The sequence below is a fragment of the Malania oleifera genome, chromosome 3, assembly GCF_029873635.1.
Source record: "Malania oleifera isolate guangnan ecotype guangnan chromosome 3, ASM2987363v1, whole genome shotgun sequence".
Taxonomy (NCBI): Eukaryota; Viridiplantae; Streptophyta; class Magnoliopsida; order Santalales; family Ximeniaceae; genus Malania; species Malania oleifera.
The window spans coordinates 16117888-16144904 of record NC_080419.1 but is presented as its reverse complement, the minus strand read 5'-3'; the positions used below and the strand labels follow the sequence as shown (position 1 = coordinate 16144904).

The following is a 27017-nucleotide window of genomic DNA, read 5'->3' as shown; positions in this document are numbered from 1 at the left end:
GAATATCCTTAAGGCAGCCTTGAGTTACACACGTAGATGTACTAGTTACTAAGGACACTCATGTGCTAGATGATGAAATGAAATTGAAAGTGAAAATAAAAAGTGAGTTTAATAACATAAATAATTAGGGCGAAGTAAAACCCTCTGCTTAAGGGCTTACTGAGTAAGGTGAGTGCCCTAATAAGTATCATTTGTAGCCGAACCCGAGTTAATTAGGTAAGGTTACAAACGATATCACAGCAGAGGGGAGCTACATGTATGGGCATGTAATCTCTCCTATCCTCGGGAACTTTCGCTGATAAACATGGGTTGCATGTGAATGAGATTGAAAAAGGGAATTAAAGCTTTTAAAAGCTTGTGTTGTATATCTATATGATTATAAATGAGGAATTGGCATATTTTTCTCAGAAGGTATTATCACTGAAAGGAATATATGTTATGATAAAATGAAACTCATACTGCCACACACTGTAAATAATTTATTCCGTCTTATTGAGATAGAGGGGAGCCGATACCTTGATAGACAGGGTGAGTGTTTTGAGCTAGGGATGTATGTTTCCCCTGGAGTCTTGTTGTTTTGGGAATGTATTTAGATATGTATATATATATATATATATATATATATATATATATATATATATATATATTTAGATGGATAGCACTTTAGTATGTGTATTTGATGTGGTATGTAAATATATCGACTTACGCTGTTAGGTTCGTATACATATGAGATTGACTGATTACCCGATTCCCACTTTGGGTTAGGTTGTATGGATATGGTATCAAAGTGTTTCATGTGGCCAATGTGTGATGATTTATTTATTATTATTTGGATAAAAAAAAATGATAAGGAAAATCGGGGCGTCATACATACCTATGAAAATCTTGTGACCACTCTTACATGGGGAAAAGAAGCTCTTGATCTAGAAGTTGTAATAAGTGCTTTACTAAATTTTCACCGAAGATTGAAAATATGTGATGAAAGAGAAGGACTTGTGGTAAAGGGTAATAATAAGCGAGGCAAGGGAAAATCCAAACATGGATCAAGTCAGAAATCTCGAAATCAATCCAAGAAGAAGAAAGAAATTCAGTGTTATAAATGTTGTAAAAAGAGGCATGTGAAACAGGAGTGTCTGGATTGGAAGAAGGAAAATTCTAAGAAACATGAGGGGTACTTCAAAATATGTGAATGTTGTTCAAGAAAGAGGTTCAGCATGTAGAGATGGTGATGTTCTTTTAGTTTCAGTGGAGTCGGATAATCTAACGAACTCTTTGATACTTGATTAGGCATGTCCTTATCACATGACTCCGAACAAGGAGTGGTTTAGCACTTACAGGTTAGTGAATTCTGGATCAGTTCTTATGGGTAATGATGCTTCTTGTAAAATCATTGGCATAAGAAATGTAAAGATAAAAATATTTAATGATACTGTAAGAACATTATGTAATGTAAGACATATACCAGAGTTGAGGAAGAGTTTGATATCACTCGGTACTTTGGATTGTAATGGTTTTAATTACAAGTCCAAAGGTGGAATTCTGATGGTATGGAAGGATAATCTGACTATAATGAAAGGGCAAAAACTGGATGGGAATATCTACACATTGCAGGGAACTACCATTGTAGGTGGAGCTGCAGCCATAAATGCTGAATTAGATGAGACCGTCTTGTCGCATATGCGCCTTGGGCTTGAAATCATGTCAGTTAGAAATTTTAGGATTTGTGTTCTTGGAAAATAGAACAGGGCAAAGTTCAGATAAGCTACACACAAGACAAAGGGTATTCTTGATTATGTGCATTCAGATGTTTGGGGTTCAATTAGAGTTGCATCAAAGGGTAGACATGTGTATTATGTGAGTTTCATTGATGATTACTAGTAGAGGGTTTGGGTTTACTTCATGCGTCACAAATCAAGTATGTTTTCTAGGTTTAAGATTTGAAAGGCTGAAGTGGAAAACTTGACAGGGAGGAGAATCAAATACTTAAGGTCGGATAATGGGACCAAGTACGCTAATTCTTGGTTTATGGAGTTTTGTGCGGAGCATGGCATCAAGAGACACTTTATAGTTCGCTGGACACCTCAGCAAAATGGTGTGATAGGATGGATGAACCGAAATCTTAATGAAAGGGCTCGATGTCTCATATTAAATGTAGGGCTATAGAAGAACTTCTGGGCCGAGGCAGTGAGTATGACTTATTTTCTGATAAATCGATCACTAAGGGCATCACTAGAGGGTAGAGTGGCAGAAGAGGTTTGGATAGGAAATGTAGTAGACTACTCTGGATTGAAGGCATTCAGGTGTCCAACCTATGTTCACGTATCTAGTGAGGAGAGGTCTAAGCTTGATCCGAAGTCTCGTTGTTGCATCTTTTTGGGATATCGAGAGGGTGTGAAGGGGTACAAACTATAGGACCCAATGGAAAATAAGGTGGTGATTAGCAGGGATGTAGTCTTTGATGAAAAAGGCTATGGTGAAGCATACTCAAGAGTATGATGATCAAAAATAGGAGCCAGAAAGTTAGGGCAAAGATGAAAATGTTGTGCAGGTGGAGTTGGAAGCTCAGGGCAACGGAAATGATCATGGTTGTTGGAATTGGTGTATTCCCAAGAGAGGGGGGGGGGGTGAATTGGAATTTTAAAACTTCTTCCTAGGTTACACTAGATATTAGTAATACACAACTTAGGGTCTTTCTAATCATATACCAATTGCATAGATAATGATATGCAAAAATTAAATCATGCGCAACATTCACAATATATTAAATAGAACATACATGTGTAGGAATATAAAGTGCTAAAAATTAAAGTGGACACACGATATGTTATCGGGGTTCAACCAATACTGCCTACGTCCCCACCTCAAGCTCACCAGCAAGAGGATTCCACTAGTTGCTCACTTCATGGGTGGAGCGACACCATTTACAACACCTTATAGGCTGGTGCACCTAGTTCTCCTAACGGGGTCTGAACCAATCCGGGACTATTCACAAGGATAGTCTCCCTCTTCTAACCATACATCGGGAATACAACGGATAATCAAATATTGTGTACAGAGAAGTACTTCTAATACAAGTAGATGTGTACAACAATTACAACTCAAAGTACACTCACGTATAATATGAAAATAAGCTCAATGTGAGTATGGTGATTTTTCTCAAAATAACTTTTCGGAATCTTTGAGTAAAATGTATACAATGAATATTCTAAAGATTCAACCCCAAAAGATCTCTTCCCAAAAGATTTTCAAAAACTTGTTCAAAGGAAGCTAAGGTTTTTGCTTTCTAATGATCTTACAAAATAATGTACATTAATGTGAGCACAAATGCAAGAAGACTTTCCCAATACAAAATATATGTGCTCAAGTCTTTCAAAGTAACAAATATAAATTTTCTCCCAATAATATTTATCAATAAAATATATGGGAGATTCAAGAAGTTTACTCTAAAAAAAAAATGATATTCAAGGTATGAATATTGAGAGTAAATGCTTTGAATAAAAATGCCCAAAATAAAACCTCTCTTCCAAAATAGATTTTTCAAATGAAGAATGAAAAGAGAGTTAAATGATTTGTAAAAAATAAATGCCCAAGTGAATGCTAAAAACAATGCTCTCTTGTAAGATTTATCAAAAGAATAATAAAGAGAGTAAAAAAATTAGTATAAACTTTGAGAAAAATTTTGGGCTAATCTTCTTGCTAATTAAGAGTAATGAGGGGGTATATATAGATTTGAGTGAAAATATGACCGTTGGGGATACAAGGGGTATTTTTGAAAATATTTAATTATGTTTAATGAAAAATAACTCCGTTTAACTGTGGTAAAAATCTGGCAACTCGAGAGTTTCGGTCGACCATATTTGAGGTTTGGTCAACCAAATCACTATGTTCGGTTGACCATGACATTTTTGAACTGAGGTTTTGGTCGACCATATTTAGGCGATTTTGGATCCTCCAAGGTTCAGTTGACCAGGGTAGGTTCGATTGACCATATTCTGATGTTCGGTCGACTATGTAAGATTTTAACTAAGGGTTTGGTTGACTAGAGCGTTGGAAATCACCCACATGTCAGTTCGGACTACCATACAGCTCAAGTTCATTTTAAAATGGTAGATTGAATAGTCAACAAGTTGACTCTAGGAGGTTCGGTCGACCAAAGCTTCTAGGTAGGTTCGAGTACGGGCGACCGAACACACTTAAAGTGTGCATTTAATTCCTGATTTGAGTTTAAAATTACGTGCAGGGACCTAGGGTCTATCTAAGGTCAAGACTCTTTAATTTAGCCTAAAAAACCTTGAGTCGGTCAACCGATCCCTAAGGTCATTCTATGGTCTTTGATCTTACATCCACATCATGCATGCCAATTATTACAAACGAAATTAAAACAAAATGCAATACAATTGAAAGCAGATGTCTTCTTCTTATGTCTTGCTCTTCAAGCCTTATGGAATATGTCAGGATGTATGATATTGAGGTCCTTCTGGCTTCCATTTTCCTTTTACCTCATGTGTATGTTAAAATATAGACCTGTTCACACACTAAATGTACACATGAGATACAGACGCTTTGTCAGCATCAAAATAGTGATCAAACTCAAAAAGTCAACAATGGTCCTATGGTTGTAGGGAGTTTTAACTCGAGAAACCAACAAGTCGACGATATTCCTATATGGAGATCTAGACGCACTATTAGTCCTCCACCAAGGTATGGGTTTGAAGAGTTAGTATCTTATGCTTTCCTTACTAGTTGCAACAATCCAACTAAATTTCAAGAGGCAGTGCACAACTAGGAGAAAGATAGGTGGATGAGTGCGATGATTGAGGAGATGGAATCACTACTTAAGAACCAAACTTGGGATTTGATGGAGCTCCCAGATGGGAAGAGACTGATAAGTTGCAAATGGGTATATAGGAAGAAGGAAGCAATTTTAGAAAAGGAATGAGAGAAGTTTAAGGTACGGTTGGTGGCAAAAGGATACTCACAGAAAAAAAGGGATAGATTATAATGAGATCTTTTCTCTAGTGGTCCGGTGTACTGCTATCAGAATTGTGTTGGGGTTGGTAGCCAATTATGATCTTCATTTAGAATAAATGGATGTGAAGACGGCGTTTCTTCACGGTGACTTGGAGGAACAAATCTATATGGTACAACCAGAGGGATTCATTGAATTGGAAAAAGAAAATTTTGTTTGCAGGTTGAAGAAATCTCTTTATGGGCTGAAATAGTCTCTAAGGCAATGGTATAAACAATTTGATTCTTATATGATCAAAATTGATTACAAGAGGTGTGAGTATGACTGCTGCGTATATGTGAACAAACTTAAGGATGGTTCTCTTATTTTCTTGTTATTGTATGTCGATGACATATTAATAGCTGCAAAGGATTTAAGTGAGGTGAACTAGTTAAAGGACCTTTTGTATAAGGAATTTGACATGAAGGATCTTGGCTCTGTCAAGAAAATACTTGGGATGGAGATTCGCGGTGACAGAACTGCAAGGAGGTTATGGTAATCTCAGGCCGGTTATGTATAGAAGGTGTTGGAGAGGTTTAGCACGGTTGATGTAAGACCAGTGTGTACACCTCTGGCGAATCATTTCAAGTTGTCTACTGTAGATTGCTCAAGTATGGATGAGGAAATCTGAGACATGTCAAAGGTCTCTTATGCTAGTGCTATGGGGAGTTTGATGTATGTCATGGTGTGTACGAGGCCAGATTTGGCTCATGCGGTAAGCGTGGTAAGTAAGTTTCTTTCTAATCCAGGAAGACAACATTATGAAGCCGTAAAATGGATACTTAGATACTTCCGGGGTACATCAGAATATGACATCATGCTCGGCAAGTAACATGGTTGTCCTTCAGTTATGGGGTTTGTTGATGCTGATTATGCTGGAGATATGGAAGATAGAAGGTCTACAATGAGATATGTGTTTACTTTTGTAGGAGGACCAGTGTGTTAGAGATCCATGGTATAGTCTCTGGTAGCATTATCCACGACTGAGGCGGAATATATGGCAGTTTCTGAAGCTGCAAAGGAAGCCTTATGACTTATTGATTTAGTTAGAGAGCTGGGGTTACAGTAAGATGGAGTGGTGCTGCATTGTGATAGTCAGAGTGTCATTTACTTGGCAAAGAATCAAATATACCATGCTAGAACCAAGCACATTGATGTGAGGTTCCATAGAGTTCAGGAATTAATTGCTTCAGGTGAGCTTGTGTTGGTGAAAATTCACACGTCTGAAAATGTAGTGGATATTATGAAAAAAATCAATTACTTATGAGAAGTTCAAGCATTGCTTGGACTTAGTCCATGTCTCCAAGTGATAGAAGGAAGACATACCCAACCAACCATTTCAAGTTCAAGGTGGAGCAGTTAGACATGTTTTTTGGGATTCTCCTAAGGAGCGTATAATCGCCAAGGTGGAGATTGTTGTTTATGGTGACTCTTATACTTTGGATTTCATAAACAAAGAAGAAAGAAAAACATGAAGAGGCAGCACAACAGGGGTTCGTCGACGAATGCCCTGTGATCATCGACGAGGAGATAGCAAGGACAGTGTCTTGTGCTCATCGACGAGAAGATCCTGAGAGACCCAAAAGTTCAGAGTTGTTGAGATACCGAGAGCAGAAAAATGGGATTGTCGACGAGTGGAATGATTCGTCGTCAAGTGTTCTTCTTGATCTCATCGACGAATCCTATGTTCTCGTTGATGAGAAGTTCCGGGCTGCGAGCAATTTTTTGAATTTTGAATTTAAACGTTGGGGTGGTTGAGTAATCGGAGGGAAACCTCCGAGGAACTATTATATATGTCATTTTGGGCATATATTGATATGAGAGTGATCATTTCAGAAGTGTATTATGTACTTTCTGATTTTCATAGTGAAATTTGTGTGTCATTGCTTCCGTGGATGTAGACTTTGTTGAACCATGTAAATCTTGTTGTTGTTCTTATTCTAGTTGTGTTTCATTTACTTGTTGTATTTATTCCGCCATGCATCTTATTTATTCGATCAATATCTCAACAAAGCAAAATATTGAAGTTGTGGAAAAGACATTCTTGAGCGCTTTCTCAATTGTGTATATAAAGAGGTTAATGTATGCACGACTCTAATATTACTTTTGGTCTTATCTGCAAACTTTTCTTCTTATGTTGTTTAGAATAGTTAAATAAAATCTCCCAATATTGCCTAGATGAAGATAAATATTAACAGTAGTTGTTAGGTAAGCTGGAATTTATGGTCTTATTAAGGATTATCTTGATAACTGGGAGTTGAATTTTCTTATTTGCTTGGGTAGTTACTAATATTATGGTAGGACTAGAAAACTTGAAATCTAAGGTTTTTGTCATGTAATAATTCTTGACTCAAATCTCATGGAAGCTCTTCGACATTTGAATATGCGCATCGAGTCGACCTCCCATTGTAGATGTTAAATATTTCAAATGTTAGGGTTGAAATATTTGCGTAAAAGTAATCGATGTACAGATCACTCGGTCAAATAGGGTGCGACAAACACTTCTAGTAGCTTGAATTCTCTTCTTCGAGTCAATAATTATAACACCCACTAAGTAATACTAATTTTTGATGAATTTTTTTTTTAAAGGAAAAGCATAGTGCGTGCAAAGGTTGAAGGATAAATATTAGTGGGAATATTCTGTGGTGAACCATTTTGTGGTGGGTTTGAAATTAATTATAGATTTGAAAACAATTATTGGAGGTAGGCTAAGACGCTTCTCCTATAGTTTTGCTTTCTTGTGAAAGTTGGGGTACGGAAAAGTTTAAAGTAAATTAAAGATGACGATTGAGGTTGAAAGTAATTTGGGCAGTTGACTCTACCTAAATTGACGTCAAATCAATCCTGTACTATGGTGACACTAAAATTCAACAAAACATGTAATCACAGGTGGCCTTAATTAAGAGAGTTTGGTCACCACTCCCACAAAACACGCATGCGTATTGCTTCCATAATTTCAAATTAAGAAAAGAATTAGTGAAATCAATCTTGCCATTTGAGTTGGGCATACATATATATATGACGATAATTAGTGTTAATATTAAAGAGAAAGAAAGTAAGAATTTACAGTTTAAATTAATTTAATAATACAAAAGTAATGAAAAAGAAAGTGGTGGAAAGTTGTTAGGTTGAAATCTGTCGATACTAGATTCTATCCAGGAGGTGCCAACGAAGAGGAATTGGCGAGCCCCCAAAACGAGAAAGAAAGGGAGTTTTGGTGAAAAAAGGGATGAAACATTCGAAAACAGAGTTACATTAAAAAGAAAAAAAAAGTTTTTAAGTGACGAAACTATTAGTGACGGAACTAAAATCGCCACTAATAATGAGTCATTAGTGACGAAAATAAAATTCGTCACTAATAGTCAACGTATTTGTAAGAACCCGAACTGTGATAAATGAGTTTAAATAAATAAGAAGGGGGTAAAATTGAAATTTGGACAAGCTTCGTCGACGAAGGCCATGCATCTCTCGTCGACGAAGTTCAGAGGCTCGTCGACGAGGAGAAACCGAGGAGTTTCGGGAAACCGGTGATATCAGGATTCATCGACGAATCCACCGTCTCGTTGACGAGAAGACTATAGAGCCTCGTTGACGAGTACACCATCTTGTCGATGAAGATGCCCGAGTCAAAGGGCTATACATATCAAATTTCATTACTTCCAAACTAAGAAAACTAAATCCTATCTCTCTCTCTCTCTAGAACTCTCCCTACTCTCTATCTCTCTAGATTTCTTTGCTAGAATTGTAAATCTGAAGTTACCACGAGGGTGGAAGGATTTTCTACAAGTTCTACGGATCAGAATTCTGTTTCGGAGATTTTTGGGTTTTGGTGAAAAATCGAGGTAAGACTCGATTTTCAATTCCGATCCGGTAGTTTTGTAGGGAACAATGTTGTGTGTATATTCTGTACTATTGATTGTAGGTTTTGGAACTCGGTTTGCTGTTTAGGGGCCTCGGGGTTTGGGATTTGTTATTCGAGGAAAAAGTAAGGGGAATTGTGTTTATATCGGTTATTTTTGAAATCGGACTCGGTAGAACTGTGGTTCATGGTCTTATGTGTGTTTTAGCTACTCATTTGGGAGGATCTAATGGGGAAAACTATGGGTTTTTCATGATTACAGTTTTGGAAAAAAAAAGGGGGCGACAGACTGCATCCTTGGTTTTGTTGAAAAACGAGCGTATACGTTAATTTATACTGTGTTAGTGGGATGACTCGAAATGCTAGTAGGAATGCGGTTCCGAATTGTTCGAGGTACTGAGATTGTCCAGCTCTATATCTGAGGGCGTATGAAATCGCTAGTCATAGATTGGCAGAGTGTCTAGCTCTATATCTGAGGGCGTGAGCCTATTCCGACAGATCAGGCCGAAGGGTGTGGATCCACCAGTTAGCGTTGGTACAATGCCATGGCAGTCGGGGACTGACCATGTGCCGGTGGCGCCGTGTTACGCGGGTTGGCTACGGGCCAACGCCGTATGTCTTGGGCCGGCTTCGGGCAGATGGGTGTGACGACACCGAGATTTGCTAATCATGTGTATGTGTGCTTGTAGGCACCGTGTGAAATTACTACTGGAACTGCATTTAACTACGTGTATGTTGTATCATGATAACACTCAAATGCCACACACCGATATAACCTATATTCTTCCTTACTAAGAGGTGTCTCACCCCTACTGTACGTACATTTTTACAGGTCCTTCGAGTAACTAGAACTAGCGTCGTGGTGTAGGGAGCGTAGTGGCTGGTGTACTGCGGTTAGCGCTTGGGTAAGTGCTAGGACTGTATTTTGGTGGGTTGCCTTTTTGGGATGTGTTGGGCACTCGTTTGTAAGTTAGTTGATGGAACCTTGATTCTATCCTTGTGTAGACTTTGGTATCATATTGTATATATATAGAATGACCTTTTTTCGCTGCGTATATGATTGTGGTTGGATGTGTTTAGGGTGCCTGGGAGCCCCACGGGGTCAGACCCTCATCATTTGTACTATATCTTTGGATGATTTGTATGATATAGGGACAGGTTAGATTACATTTTCACCACTGGGTCCCATTTTTGGATTCGGGGTGTGACAGTATTAGTGACGGCTTTTCAAATCGTCACTAATAATACATTTTTAGTGATGAAAATGAAATCGTCACTAATACTTTCGTCACTAAAAGTAGATATTCTGCTCAAACTATTACGAGAAAAATATTAGCAACAATTTTTTGGGTATTAGTGACGAAAATTTTCGTTAATAATAGTGGACTATTAGTGACGGTTATGATCTGTCACTAATGATTATGTTTTAGTTACGGTTTTTGAAACCGTCATTAAAAGCCTTATGCAGAAGGGTATTTTTTAATTCCTTGCAGAAATCCAAGAATCCCCCCAAACCCCTCCTCTCCTAGCTCCCTCGTGTGAAACCCTCCTCCCTCCTCCCTGTTCTCACTACAAAAAATAAGGTTATTAGTGATGATTTTAAATTGTCACTAATATTTATTAGTGACGGTTCGATTAGTATTAGTGACGGTTTGAAATTAGTCACTAGATCCGTAGTGACTAATACTTATTAGCAACAAATCCAGAAACTGTCACTAATATTACACTTTTAGTGACGGTTTTATCTTGTCACTAAAAGTTTAAGATCGTCACTATAAAATCTACATTTTTTCGACTCAAAATCGTCACTAATGCTCAAGTATTAGTAACGGTTTAATAACCATCACTAATGCTCCTAGGACAAGCTTTTAGTGATGGTTCTCAAACCGTCACTAATAATGGCCAATTAGTGACAATTATTAAATTGTTATTAATACTTAGGCTTTAGTGACTATTTTGAGTCGAGAAAATGTAGATTTATAGTGATGGTCTTAAGCTTCTAGTGACAGTTTAAAAACCATCACTAATATTTCCTTGTGCTATTATTAGTGACAGTTTTCAAACCATCACTAATACTTTTAAAGAATTAATTTTTTTTAAAAATTCTTGTAAAAACCTATAATTACATTTTAGCATACATAAAATTAAACCATAATTACTAAAACATTCATAAATTATTTAAAATTAAAATAAAAATTGTTCAAAATTTAAATACATACAAATACAAATTCAAATTAAAATATAAAAATTAATTCTATTCAAATAACAAAAAATACAGCAAAAGTCAAAAGTTGGGCGACAGCTGCAAACCCTACAAAGTAATAATTATACAAAAATTAGTATTACAATTTTTTTTAAAAAAATATGTATAATGTAATTAAAAATGATTTGATAGCAAAATGATCGGACATTCAGACATAGTTAAAAAAAATGAGACAATTGTAAATAACTAAGTTTGATCAGTTGGAATTCAACCCACTCGATTTGGACCTTGTATACCCGAGTTGTAAGTTAAGTGCTTAAAATAAACTAAGTTTACTAAGTTTGTTTGTAACTTTACTTCTAAGTGTGGAAAAAGCTTTCAGGGAGGAGTTTTTGGGCACCGTCATCTTCGACACGTTGGGACTGACCCCATTCAGTTTGGATCTCGTATACCCAAATTGGACACATGAGTGCTTAAAATGAACTAAGTTTCTATGTTTGTATTCTAACTTTACTTCTAAGTGGAGAAAAAGCTCCTAAAAAGCTCCCAGGGAGGAGTTTTTGGGCATCGTCAGCTCTGGCACGTGAATGATTTTAGGAGAATTTTGAATAGTTGTAATCTCCCAGAACCCTCTTTGTAATCACGGCGTTCCTCTGTCATAAGTGAGGGTAATTAATAAATTGAAAGTGTTTTCTTTAAGGATGGAAATGTGATGAATAAAAAATTTCGAGGACGAAATTTTTATAAGGAAGGGAGAATGTAACGCCCCAAAAATAATTATTAAAAGAGGATGTAGTGATTTCAAAATAATAATAATAATAATAATAATAATAATAATAATAATAATAATAATAAATAAATAAATAAATAAATAAATAAATAAATAAATAAAAATTAATTAAATTTTAATTTTAATTTTTTCATTAATTAAATAAATTATTATTATTAATTAAATATTGTTATTATTATTATTATTATTATAACATAAGTTACCTGAAGCTTCAAAGAAGCTTCAGGTAAATTGCAGAGAAGTCCAATGCCCCCCCTCTCTCTGAATTTCTCTCGTCTCCCCTCCGTCTCTTTCTTCCACTCTCTTAAATTTCTTGGTTGATTTTCACCCGATCGAAATTAGGGAATATCGTCGGACTCCATTTTTCACCGTCGTCATTTCTACCGAAACAGATTGGTTATAGGAGCGGCGTAGGCGTATATCTTGGGGTAAGCTAAATTTCCAATTTTACCTCAATTTCTTGTGAATTTTAAGCCCAATTGACGATCGAATACCACCACGAGAATCTAGGGATAATTCTCTACAAGTTTAACAGAGCGGATTTCTCGTGGGATTGTCATAGGCATAACCCCAAATTTGGGATAAGGGGGTTATTAAGGGTTTAATTGTTATTTAATTAGTGTTGATTTAGAAATACTATAATATTGGGCATTCTGAGATTGAAGTAGGGTTTTTGGAATTTAGGGTACAGGTGAGCATCGCGGGTGTAATTTCGGGACCCCGCAGATATAGTTCTGAAAACCAAGTGAGGGTATTAAATATTAGTTTAAATGTTAATTTGGGGTATATGGAGCCTAGGGAAGGTTATATGGGTATTATTTTGGGAAATAAGTTAATTAATCTGGGAAAAAAGTGAATTGCAGGATTTGAGTTTCGGGTGCCGAGGGCATAGGATTTGGGTTTTAACGAGACTCTCAGTAAGTCAGGTAAGGGGAATAAATTATAGCAGTATTTTTATATTATTGATTGAATGAATATTTGGAAAATAAAGTTATGATATTTTTCCTTGTGAAATTAATACATTATGAATATTAGATGAAAACTATGTGGCATATGACGCATAACGAAAAATGTGAAATATAATGATGAGTAATTTCTAAGAAAATAATGAAATGAGAATTATTGATATGTTTGTGGAAAATAATGAAATATGGTATTTATATGTGAATAGAAATGATTTCTATGAAAATGAGATTGTGTAAATTACTATATGAGTATTTTGAGAAATGTTGAAATGTGTGAAACACGATATATACTATTATGAGATGATGAAATGTGTACAGAAAATGATGAGAACGTGAATACTAAAACGTATATACTGAGATGTGAAAATGAGAAATATGAATACTGCAATATGGAATTGAAATGTGATGATTGAATTGAGTATACTGACTGAGAATACTGGGAAAATGTAAACATTACAAAGTGCAACTACTGCAATGGGATCATTGAAATATGATTGGTGAAATGCCAATACAGCATAACGATTACGAGTATGTGGTAATGATAACCCTGATGAATGGTTATGGAAACCCTAACGATGGGTTGTGATATTGAGCACGGTACCATTGCTAGTGATGTAGTGCAACCACACGGACTTTTGTAGCATGTGGCGTGACAATCGATTGAGTTGTTTAGTAGAGTTGTTGTGCCCCCTGAGTCTAGCTCAGAGCTATAGCCTGGCCAATCGTACTACAAAAGCGAGATATGTGATATGATATTTTGATCTAACTGGGTTGGCCAACCGGTTAGATCTAACCTTCGAGCTGCACAACCTTGACCATGGGAGGAAGCATGGTGTGGAAAGAAAGATCCTTAAAGTAGCCATGAGTTACATATGCAATGTTGGTACTAGATAACAAGGATACTCATGAGCCGGATAGTGAAATGAAAACGGAAAGTGAAAGAATGATAAAATGGGCTAAAATGAGGAATGAAAGAAATAATGGAAATTGAGAAATAGAGAATGATAAAATTGAGAAATGGAACCGTGTGAGTTAATAATATAAATAATTGAGGCGAAGTGAAACTCTCCGCCTGAGGGCTTACTGAGTAAGGTGAGTGCCATAATAGGTATCAGATGTGGTCATACCTGATTGCATAATGTGTTAGGGCAGAGAGAAACTACTTGTATGAACGGTTAATCTTCCATATTCTCAGGAATTTTAAGGGTAAATATGTGTTGGAAATGATTGAACTTGAGAAAGGGTTTTGAAGCTTATAAAAGTTTGTGTTGTATATCTATATGATTATGAGAATATGTTTATCAGTGTATTTTTCTCAGATGTAATGATGATTTGGAGTAAAGTGTGTTAAAAGTAAACTCATATTGCCACACACTATAAATAATTTATCCCTTCTTACTGAGATGTGTCTCACCCAAATCATCTAAATTTTTTAGGGAACAGAGATAGGCCAAGTAATAGAGCTCCGAGACCATAGGGAGCTGAGACCCTGACACACAGGGTGAGTTCTTGGATTAGGGGGGGTGTAATCCCCCTAGAGTTGAGTTGTTTTTGGGTATGTGATGGAAATGTGTATATATATATATATATATATATATATATATATATATATATATATATATCTGTGTGTGTGTGTGTGTGTGCGTGCGTGCGTGTGTGTGTGTATGTTGATACTCTAGGTATTGTATTATGGTTGTTAAGTATATACTATCTTCCGCTGCTAGGTTGTATAAATGAAATGACTTTTTACCCGAGACCCAATGTGAGTCGGGTCGTATAGGTGGTAACCGGGTTGTTGACGTGGTCGATTTGTGAATATTGTTGATGATGTGTGAATATTTATTATTGTAAAAAAAAACTGGTACAAAAATCGAGGCGTCACAACATATCTTCCCGTATCTGTATGGTCCTCTCTGTTTGTCCATCGGTTTGAGGATGAAATGTTGTACTGAATGTCAGCTGAGAACCCAAGGGTCCTTGTAAAATTTTATAGAATTGAGATGTGAACTGTGGATCCCGGTCAGAAATGATGGACACTGGCACACCATGCAGTTTGACTATCTTCTACATATATAGCTCTATCAATCTATCCATGGAGTAGTTAATTCTGATAGGAAGAAAATGGGCAGTCTTTGTCAATCGGTCAATGACTACCCAGACGGTGTCCTGCCCATGAAGTGCTAGTGGTAGCTTTGTGACGAAATCCATAGAAATGTTCTCCCATTTCCATTCATGGATGTGAAGTGGTTGCAACGATCCCACCGGTCTCTGACGCTCAGCCTTCACTTGCTAATAGGTCAAACAATACTCCATATATCGATAAATTTCTCATTTCATATTGCCCTACTAGAAAGATACCTGCAAATCCCTATACATTTTTGTGCTTGCTGGATGTACCGTATACAGGGAACAATGCGCCTCTTCCAAAATGGTCTTTTTAATTTCAGCGTCATCGGGTGCACAACCTACTACGAAACCTCAAAGCTCTGTCATTTGAAATATTAAAATCGGCTCCCTATCCACTCTGCACTCTATCTCTAATCTTTACCAATTCTGCATCTTGCATCTGTGCAATCTTAATTCTCTCCAGCAAAGTCGGCTGAAGTACTAGATTAGTAATAAATGCCTGGTGATTTCCCTCTACCAGCTCCACACCATGTTTTTCTAAATCCATTTTGATATGATGTTGTGCCACCATTATTGTAATTGAGGCACTTCCTGACTTCTGGCTCAAGGCATCAGCTATCACATTAGCCTTTCCTGGGTGGTAACTGATGGTACAATCGTAATCCTTTATCAATTCCAGTCATCTCCTCTGCCTTATATTTAACTCTTTTTGTGTGAAGAAATATTTCAAACTTTTATGATCTGTAAATATTTCACATTTCCCACCATAGAGATAATGCCTCCAGATTTTCAATACATACACTACTGCAACCAACTCCAAATCATGTGTCGGGTAGTTCTTCTTATACTCCTTAAGTTGCCGAGAAGCGTATGCAATGACCTTCCCCTGCTGCATCAAGACACACTCGAGTCCCTTCTACGACGTGTCACTATATATCACAAATCCACCATCTCGTAATGGAATAGACGAAACTGATGCAGTGATGAGTCGCTGCTTCAATTCCCAAAAACTCTGCTCACAATCATCGGTCCACTTGAACTTCACATTTTTTCTCGTTAACTATGTCAGACGACCCAATAGTTTAGAAAAACCCTCCACAAACCGCTGGTAGTATCTTGCCAGGTCAAAGAAACTCTTGATCTCCTAAACATTCCTCGGTCTCGCCCAATTCACTGCTACTTCTATCTTGCTTAGATTTACTGAAATACCGCCCACGAAGATCACATGTCCAAGGAATGTAACTTCCTTCAGCCAGAATTCACATTTCTTGAATTTAGCGTACAACTTTCTTTCTCTAAACACCTGTAGTGTAACGACTTGCTAAAATTTTTTTTTATTTTTAAATATACACATAAACTGAAGTTACACTGCTCTGATACTTGCTAATTTAAGTCTAACTACAGCTTAAGCAGTGAGAAGCTGAATTCACATAGATCCACAATCACATATATATAATACAATACCAGAGTGCTAGATTATTCTCAAAATACACATATATCCCTGAACTAGGGCTACACAAAAATACTCCCCTCTCCAAAAGACTCACCCTATTGACAGGGCAGCTTCGTAGCCCCCTTATATCTGCGAGTCTGATCTCCTCGCCTAGCAGGATCACTTGAAAAATTTGTCAATTAAATGGGGTAAAACAACGCTCAGTAAGATGAAATATGTTATTGCTAGTATGTGGCAAGTGAGCTATATGTTAATAAAATTTGACTTAGAAAATACCATAAATAACAAAGCTGAGTCAAACTGATATACTTGCTATAATATAAATCATACCTATGTTGCTTAACATAAATTGATTTTCCTGAATATTTATTCATAATACTGTTAATATCTATAGGTATGACTATTTTCGGTAAATCTGATCATACATATACATAATAACTGAAAAGATTCCCTAGATGGATAACTGAAAGTCATGATTTAATCCCTCATGACAGGGTTGTGCGGCCCCAAAGGCGGGACCTAACTTGGCTGGCTGACCAGGGTAAGTCAACTGAAACTTTGACAGTTAGATCGGCCCCCTCAACCCATATCTGATGGGGAGTTTATCCACAATATAGGCACGATCGAATTCTGAATACCACATACTATCTGAGTAGTGGTTGCACTCTGAACTAAATATAGCTACGGTACCGTGCTCTGCTGGTTCAATATCGTCCATCAGGGTCTGATACTATATATAAGTAACTGATACTTCTAAAATACTGCTTTTACCATGATTTTGTAACAAATGAAATAATCATAACATTATATTAACTGATCTGAATAAATTGTAATACTGAATATCTAAGATATCTGCATAACTGAATAACTGAAATATATGATTAACTGTAGTAATTGAATGTTATGGTTCTGAGGTGTGTATATCATAGTATTCTGAAAATACTGTAAAATACAAGTTTTTGTACGTATACTATAAATCCTGGTATTCTAAAAATTATATAATCCCTGTGCTGATCTAATATTAAACTCATGCCACACAACTAAATATCAATATTATTAGGCTCTGAAATCTGTATATATGGTATGAATAATAATTTGCTAAAAACATATGATTTGTACTGAATCATAATAGAATTGCCTAACATAGCATATTTCCCTTACCTGATTCCTGCTAAAATCTCATACTGTGATAGGTCCTACACCCGCAGGGTTCTCCACTGAACACCTTGAAAACAACATCACTATTACTTCGACTGCTACATTTCCTACAACTGCTAGAAAGCCAAATATTGCATAAAAGACCTTACTCTGAATTTGGGATGGAATTCAACTCAGTCCCACCAACGATCCACTCCGGCGGACTTGGAGAGAACTTTCTCAGGAGCGTCATGGTGGCTTCAGATGACTAACGGGGCTGAAATCGAAGAGAGAGGAGGAAGGAATCGTAGAGGAGAGAGAGAGAGAGGTTTTTCTGCTGAAAATTTCTGCATAAAATCCGAGTTTAATACTATTTATACACTGGCATTCGTCAACAAACCACGTCACCTCGTCGATGAGGTCAAGAAGGCAACTCATCGATGAACTTCCCTCCTCGTTGATGAAATTCAGAGTCGCCGAGGTATCCTCTCAGTATCTACTCATCGACAAAGCACACCCTCGTCGACAAGCCCAAAGTGCAACGTCATCGACGAAGTCTGCTGCCTCCTTCTGCTCTGTTTCCATTTCCCTCTCTTTTTATTATTTAAATACCATTAATCTTCAGGTCATTACATGTAGTACCATTTTCAAATGATTTTCATGATCCTCGGAATTCTTCGAATAAACCAAAATATCATCAATTAAAATCACTACAAACTGGTCTAGGTATTCATGGAAAACCCTGTTCATTAGATCCATAATTGTCGAGGAGCATTGGTTAGTCTGAAAGGGATAACTAAAAATTAATAATGGTCATACCTGGTTCGGAAAGTTGTCTTTGAGACATCTTCTGATTTAATTTTCACCTGATGATACCGGAATCGAAGATTAATCTTAGAATAGACTTGTGTTCCCTGAAGCTAATCGAACAAATCATTAATACGGGGAAGAGGGTATTTATTATTAAATGTCACTTTATTGATCTCCCTGTAGTTGATACACATCCTCATCGTCTCGTATTTTTTCTTTACAAATAGAACTGGCGCTCCCTAGGGTGATACACTAGGTCTAATAAACCCATTTTCTAGTAATTCATGCAATTGATCCTTTAATTCTTTTAATTCAACTGGAGCCATTCTATAAAGAGCTTTAGATATTGGTGTCATCCCTAGAAGTAAGTCAATGGAAAATTCAATTTCACGGTCGGGAGGCAACTCAGGTAGTTTAAGGTTCAATCTTACCATTCAGAAATAAAAATCGACGATAGTTTACCATGACTTTCTTGAAATCGTCATTCGAGGAAAGTCACAAAAACCATCATGGAATTCCTACCTCTAGGCAGTGAGCCAAAACCCTAAATTCTCATCTTAACCTCCAACGTTGGCTTACTAAAATCCTGATCTACCCATTTTCTACCCTCATCAAGATCCATTCCTATACTTTGGTATTGCTATCCGCTGTTTACTAAAGTCTACAAAACTTAACAACCTAGGTTCTGATACCAAACTGTAATGACCCGAAAATTATGCTATAATTTTTTTATATAAAATATGTCTGCCCTAATACCAAACTGTGATGCCCTGTGCAATACTCCATACACAATATTTGTATAAAATACACTATAGTACCCTGTGATGCCCAAAGTGTTACCAGGTATAACAGTCCTCAAACATATCTTACTACACAGCGAAAGCATCTATATATGTATATACATCCAACTATAATACCAAAGTTCTAATCATCAACATAGTTTTACAAAAATCCCAAAAATAACCATCCATAATCCATCCTAAAGATACACAAACTACTATCTTATACACCATGGTGTCCCACCACTACTTGCCCTAAACAATACTTTCAACCTATGCCCTGGAGAGCCCTAAGCCTGGTTACCTGGGTTTCCTGAAATGATAGAAATTATAGGAGTAAGACACCTCTCGGTAAGAAGGAATAGATTATTGTTAGTGTGTGGTAATATGAGTTTTAGTGTTCCAAAATACAACCATTATTTACCTTTCCTTTTATTGTGAAATCATGTAAAACTATATACACACATATAAATATATTTCAAAATACTTTCCTTTCACATCATACTCTGTATAAGATAATACCTTTGTACAAGTAAATGCGCGTATATGCACAGAAGAACTGCCCTAGATGGATAAACAATAACGTCATGTATTAACTCCGCATGATCCAGGTTGTGCGGCCCGTAGGCTAGACCTAGCCATGATTGGCCTAACAAGACTAAGTCAATTGTATCTGTATCTGTAACTATAAGTACGATTTGCCTACCCAACTGGTCCAAACTCCAGAGGGTAACTCTACACTTCAATGGCACAATCGATTGTATACCACCAACACTCTATCTAAGAAGTGTGGCTGCACTGGTATCTGTGAAGCTACGGTACTATGCTTAGCTATGGTCCATCAGGGTTCTTAAACCATATAATGTGATTTATAAAACAATATAATATCATGATTTCATCACAACTCCGTATAAATTGTCATACTATAAATCTATATAAAATCACTAAAATACTGTAATTCTGCATAAAATACTATCACACTGTAGTTCTATATAGAACGCTATCATTCTGTATGTTTATATCAAATTTTGTACTATAGTTCTATATAGAACGCTATAACTCTGTATAAAATATGTACTGTAGTCCTATATAGGACACTCTAATACTATATAAAATTTGTATTGTAGTCCTATATAGGACGCTGTAATACTGTATAAAATTTGTACTGTAGTTCCATATAGGACGCTGTAATACTGTATAAAATCATACCTCCGTTTATATATATTTTACCATAGAAGTTGACAAATTTAATGATACATAACTTTCAAACTCATGCCACACAAATTGAGTGATAACTTATACTATAATATTCTGTTGAAAATACTGGTATAACCATCTCTAGGGTTTTACTCAATTCAATAACCCAATTTTCTCAAAACATACATATATCGTTTCCAAAGTTCCCATTTTCATAAATTTGTATACTCAGGAAAACACATATATATTACTCAGAAATCACATATTATAATTTAATCAGTCAAATTTCTGAAAACGCCTGACATAATCTATTCCCCTTACCTGTTTCCTAGAGATATGCTTGCAGGGACCCTAAAACGACGCCTGCAACGTTTGGAATGCAGACTTTGTATTTATACACCTTAGTTTAATGAGTTCAACTTTGGAATAACAACAACCATGAAATTTCTAAGCTTTCATACCCTAGTTTAACTGGTTAATTTTTTTAGAAACAACTAACAAATTCATCTCCTTATCTTAATCCTGGAGTAGTGCCCAGAATCCCCAAACAACTAATCTGCTCCGATTAAACTACAGAGAATCATCGCCAAAATTTCGAAATGATGTTTATCAGGTTATTTAGGCTTGATTTGGGAGAAAAATCGAAGAGAGAGAGAGAGAGAGTTGAGGCCGCAGCCCTAAAAGAGGAGAGAGAGAGAGAGAGAGAGAGAGAGAGAGAGAGAGAGAGAGAGAGAGAGAGAGAGAGAGAGAAAGAGAGAGGGTTTTATTTATCTAAAAAAATGACTTGAATGCTTTAAATAGGCCATAGACCCAAAGGAAAACCGTCGACAATTTGGTTTTTAACCAAACCCTTTTCCACTGTTTTACCTTTACCTGACCGCAGTAACTCAAAACTGTCAATGATTTTATGAGCCCACCTAAACCGTCAACGTTTTTCTGAGCTCACCCAAACCGTCGACGATTTGGTCTTCACCAAACCAATTTTCCTTTTTTCTTTATTATTTTATTACTTACTATTTTTCAAGTTTCTACAGAAAGTACCTAAATCCATCTTTTGTTGGAATTGACATAGGTCCCCATATAGCACAATGTACTAAATGAAAAGGAACGGTAGATTTATTATTTCTAACAGGAAAGGGTAATCGTTTTTGCTTAGCAATAGGACAAGTAGTACATGTGGCAAATTTAGAGGACAAATGAGGAATTTTTTTATTCAAAAGTTGTAATCTAGAAAAACAGGGGTGTCCTGATATAAAATGCCACAAGGCTACATTAGATTGAATAGAAACACAAGTAATAGAAGAAGCATTGTGTAAATCAGAAGAAGAATTGGAAGTAGTCAACCGGTACAGGCCATCCTGCAATTCACTCGTTCCAATCATCTTCCAAGTGGCCAGGTCCTGCAAAAAACACTTGTCAGCTTGAACAATTAAGCGACAATTTAAGGAAGAAGTAATCTTGCTGACTAAAATCAAATTAAATGAAAAATTAGGAACACAATACATTTTTCAAGGTGAGATTAGGACTGAGAATAATGTCACCAATATGTGTGACATTAGCACAAGTACCATTCAGTATTTTGACTGAATATGATACTGCAATTGGTAGATTAGTATATAGACTTGGAGAATGAACCATGTGGTCTGAGGCACCACTGTCAATTATCCAAGAATATGGAGTCAAAGAATGTGCAGCAAGACAAAATGAAGTGATATTACCTGAAAAATTAAGTAACAAAGCCATATTGGCTGAAGGAATAGTAGTAGAAGATGAGTGTGGCTTGAGGAGAGCCATCAATTGTTGATACTGCTTTGCAGTGAGGGACATATGAGTGGAGGAATTGTCATCAACCACGAAGGTTTGTTGAACTGAATTTACAGAAGTAGATCCATCTTTGTTTCTGTCCTTGAACTTATAGTGAGGAGGATATCCGTGCAACTTGTAGCATTTATCAACAATGTGTCCAGTAATGCCATAATGACTACAAAGTAATCTTGAACGTGTATTTCCTTTAAAATTCTTAAAAGAATTCTCAGATTTTGTTGCTAAAGCAACTGATTCAACAGAAACTGGAGCAAGATTGCAGTGACTAATAACTCGTTGCCTCTCTTCTTGTATAATAAGGAAAAAAGCCTTATTAATAGAAGGCAATGGATCCATCATCAATATTTGACCTCTCACATTGTCAAAAACATCATTTAGTCCTATAAGAAACGTCATAACGTAAAACTGATGATGATATTGAGCGAAAACTTTAGAAGAATTTCATGTACATCCGCGACAATAATAGATAGGTAAAGGTGATAGTTCAGGAGTTCATCCCATAGTACCTTTAGATCTGTGAAATAAGTTCTTGCGTCACTTTGATTTTGGCATAGAGCAGAGATGGCGGTTTGCAACTCAAAAATCAGAGGACCATTGCCCTGCGAAAAATGTTCCTTCAACTCAAGCCACATCGCTTTAGAGGAATCAACATAGATTATGCTTTGAGAAATATTTGAAGACAAAGAGTTGAGGAGCCAAGACAAAACTAAAGTGTCGCATTTACTCTAAGAAGAAAACAAAGGATCATTCCTGTCTGGAACGGGAAGGGATCCATCAATGAATCCAAGCTTATTTTGCGCCTTCAGAGACAGAAACATCAATCGAGACCATGAGTGATAGGTATTGCTGCTCAGTTTCTCGCTCACCAACAAAACTCCAGGATGATCGGCATTGGTGAGAAAATAAGGAATGCGTGGATCAGATTCCACATTCATAGCGGAATTCGTGAGAGATGTAGAGGAAATTAGAAACCCTAATTCTGCTCTGATACCAAGTCAATTAGAGAGATCTAATTTCCAATAGAAAAATGTTAAATGTAACTTGTATATTAAATTGTAATTACATAAGTTTATATAGTAAACTATTTAACCAAGCTCTCACTAACTAGGTACAAAATGGTAATTTAATCTTCCTAAATACATACACGTGTAACAACACTAAGAACAAAAAAAGTATACACTTATTACCACGTGTTAACTAGGTACCATTTGTGGAATGGGTGTAATGCTGGTGTTGCTATCCTTGGTTCCTTCTTCTTGCGTAATTGTACACCATTAATTAGAAGCTACTTGCCCGATATATCATAATAATAAGTCCACAGTTGAGCTGAGATCATTCGAAATCAGTTATAAAAAAATACTTTTGGGAAGAAAATACTAATTTAAAAGTAATTTGAGATTACTTATTATATATACTTTCTTAAAAATATTTATTTTCATAAAAAAATAAATAGTTTGAAAAAAAATATTTTTAAAATAAATACTTATATAAGTGTAAATCAAACACTATTATTAATTTAAGTACTTTTCATAATAAGTACTATTATTGATAATCATTTTTTTTATCTAAAAACAATAACATAAACTAGCTAGATATATGAAAATTAAGCTCAAAAATCAAAGGGGAAAGAATGTTGCACAAGGCGGTTCATCGGTCATTAATGACAGTTGACCAACCTCATTTTCCTTCTTTGTGTGGTGCTACTCAATAAGCGGCGACTAGTCCTCTATAAGTGGTCAATTGACCTAGAGAGAATTTTTGAATTTTTGTAATTGTTTGCATTAGATTGGCTGATAGATTTGTACAGGCTAAGTGTCCTAATTGTTACCACATGTCAGGCAACGATGATAACAGTTGGTAGTTATTGATTCCTAATTTTAAATTTGGCTTTGAATTTATTAAATTCAAAATTCAAAGGTTTTCTCCTTTTTTGTATGATGACTCCAAAAATAGTTATACAAAATTAGTGGAATGATCCTAAAAAAAATTAAAAAAATTGAAAAAAAATTAATTAATTAATTAATTCTTATTAAATTGAATTAATTAAATGAATAATATGATATATATATATATATATATATGCATATAATATTAATATAATATAATATATTATAAGTATATATCAATCTTCCTAGGATAAAGATCCTTCAGGAAGCATTCTATTTCCTGAGAGATGGAACAACGCTCCCCCTGCTACGAATTGAAATTCTCTCTCCTCCGCCCTCTCTCTCTCTCTCTCTCTCTCTCTTAATTTATCAACAAATTCTTGGCTGATTGAAGAACAGAAAATACCCCTGAGTTCCATTCTTTGTCACTAAAATTTTAACCAGAGTAGATTTGTGATCAGGGCATCATAGGTGACACAACCTGCTCATTTTTCCACGTATTTTTTTTAATAATAATATCATCATAAAATCAATACTACATATCCCACAATCCAGCTCAGCAGGTCACCATCCACCTGGACCCGTGGGTACCAGGGATATAACAAAACATACAACAGAAGCCTACGCAACAGAAAGTATAAAATCATATACATCTCATCATAATGTGCATAACATATACCAGAGTACTACAACCACTAACTTTCAGTATATACAACCCAAAAATAAATCTAGGGACAATTCCTTCAAAATCTAACTGTCCCTACCAAAACTTACCCTTCGCAGAGGGCAGATAAACAACACTAATTCTGCGGGGCTTTTCCCGCTCTCTTATCCGGGGCTCCTGAAAAGTTAAAGAAATTTAGGGGTGAGAAATTTCTCAGTAAGGGAAATAAACTAATACTAGTGTGTGGCAATATGAGTAATTTATGTTCAACATATATCATATATAACACATTTAGTACTGTTTCATCAAATTTGGGAAAACATATATATATAAATCAACATGGCAGAACATACTGCATTTTCATAACATATCTCAACTCATGTCATAATAATAATAACATAAAACAATCCTGGTAGGTTAGCTGAATGTTGTCATGTATTACCCCCACATGACTGGGTTGTGTGGCCCGAAGGCGAGACCTGACAATAGTTGGTCGACCACTGCCAAGTTAATAGTCTAGTCTATAGGTCCGATGGGTCTATCCAGACTGGTCCGTACACCAGGGGCGATAACAACACACTTCTAAAAAATAACCACATCGACCATCCAATCTCACACCACTCCGTATAGTGGCGTTAACACAGATATCATAATCACGAGGATCATGGACACATAGCAACGGTACCGTGCAAGTGCTAGCCTAAACCAAGTCAACCAGGTTCTGATATCATATACATATACTGAAATCGTGATACTTAAATATCTCATTTCATTTATTTTCACATCAATCATATCATTTCACATATATACATGTATCATAAAAATCATCGGCCCGTACGCCGGTATTTCACATTTTATCATAGCTCGGCCCGTACGCTAGCTACACATAGCACAGCCCGTACGCTGGCAAACACTAATCACATATATCAGCCCATACGCTGGCAAATCACATAGCACAGCCCATACGCCGGCAAACATATCCACATATATATATATATACAAAAACATCTCGGCCCGTACGCTGGTTTTCCATCATAAAAATCTACGTCATCCACATTCCCAGAAAACAACATTACACAACATTTTTACTTATGCCACACAGTAGATTTTTCACATACTCAACATACGATCATTTTCACAGTATTTTGCAAATATAAGACATATATATATAATCATATAATCATATACATTTTCCATAAATCAAATGATAACTATATATATATATATATATATATATATATATATAAGCATTTTCCAAATAGTACTAGCTTAGTTTATCCCCTTACCTGATTCCTGGAAAGCCCCTAATAAAACTGTCCCGCACCCGCAGGTTCCTAACTCAACACCCTGAAAATGAAAAATCCCAAAATTGAAGTTCAGTATTTTGAATCATACAATATTTTCCTTAACTGCCAAAAACTCAAATATTGGGTAGAAAGTTTTCACCCAAAAGCATTCAAGTTTAACACCTGAGGGGTTCCCTGACCAATACTTCAGAACTAAAAACCCCCAGTATTAAACTTCAGTATTTTCATGGGCACAACATTTCTTATAACTAGCGCAAGACCAAATATGGCTTAAAAAGCCTTACCTTAACTCTGCGATGATTTTCAACTCGCTTTCTCCCACAATCCGCTCCAGGAGATTTGGAGAGAACTCCGCTAGGAGCGTCGTGGTGACTTCGAATCGTTGATCCGACGTAAAAATAGCCCAAAAACGAAGAGAGAGAGAGAGAGAGAGAGAGAGAGAGAGAGAGAGAGAGAGAGAGAGAGAGAGAGAGAGAGAAAGTGAGCCGAAGGGGAGAGAGAGGAGAGAGAGAGATTTCTTAAAAAAATGAAATAATTCCCAGATTTTCGTATATATAAAACAGGGGATTTCGTCGACGAGCCCGTTTTTTGTCGACAAGTCCTTCACAAATTTCGTCGACGAGACTCTATATTCGTCGACGAAATTCAGGCTACCTCAGAACCCCTCTCGGTATTTTCTTGTCAACGAAGCCCTGTATTCGTCGATGACATCTTTAAAGCCTTCGTCGACGAAGTCGACAGCCTCCTTCTGTTTCCGGTCTCTATTTCCCTCTCTTTATTATTTGAATACCATTTTATTCAGGTTGTTACAATAGGCACCACTCCTAGGATAAGGTAAATTCACTCTCTCTCTCTCTCTCTCTCTCTCTCTCTCTCTCTCTCTCTCTCTCTCTTCAATTTCTCCCCAATAGTCAGTTAAATTGATGATCGGACACGACCGCAGGGTCCCGGCTTCCATCATCGTCAATTTAATCGGAGCAGATTTTTTATTTGAGGATCCTAGTCACC

At 36.3% G+C, this 27017-nt stretch overlaps 1 protein-coding gene across 1 annotated transcript; it reads right to left on the bottom strand.

Moving 5' to 3' along the window:
- Positions 1-15340: 15340 nt before the first annotated feature.
- On the bottom strand, positions 15341-22784 carry LOC131151175 (uncharacterized). The gene is made up of 4 exons (XM_058102426.1): positions 22659-22784; positions 21964-22557; positions 21600-21728; positions 15341-15550 (listed from the first exon to the last, which is right to left on the bottom strand). Exons 1-4 carry the CDS (start codon positions 22782-22784, stop codon positions 15341-15343), a joined length of 1059 nt encoding a protein of 352 aa, XP_057958409.1.
- Between the last annotated feature and the right edge of the window lie 4233 nt (positions 22785-27017).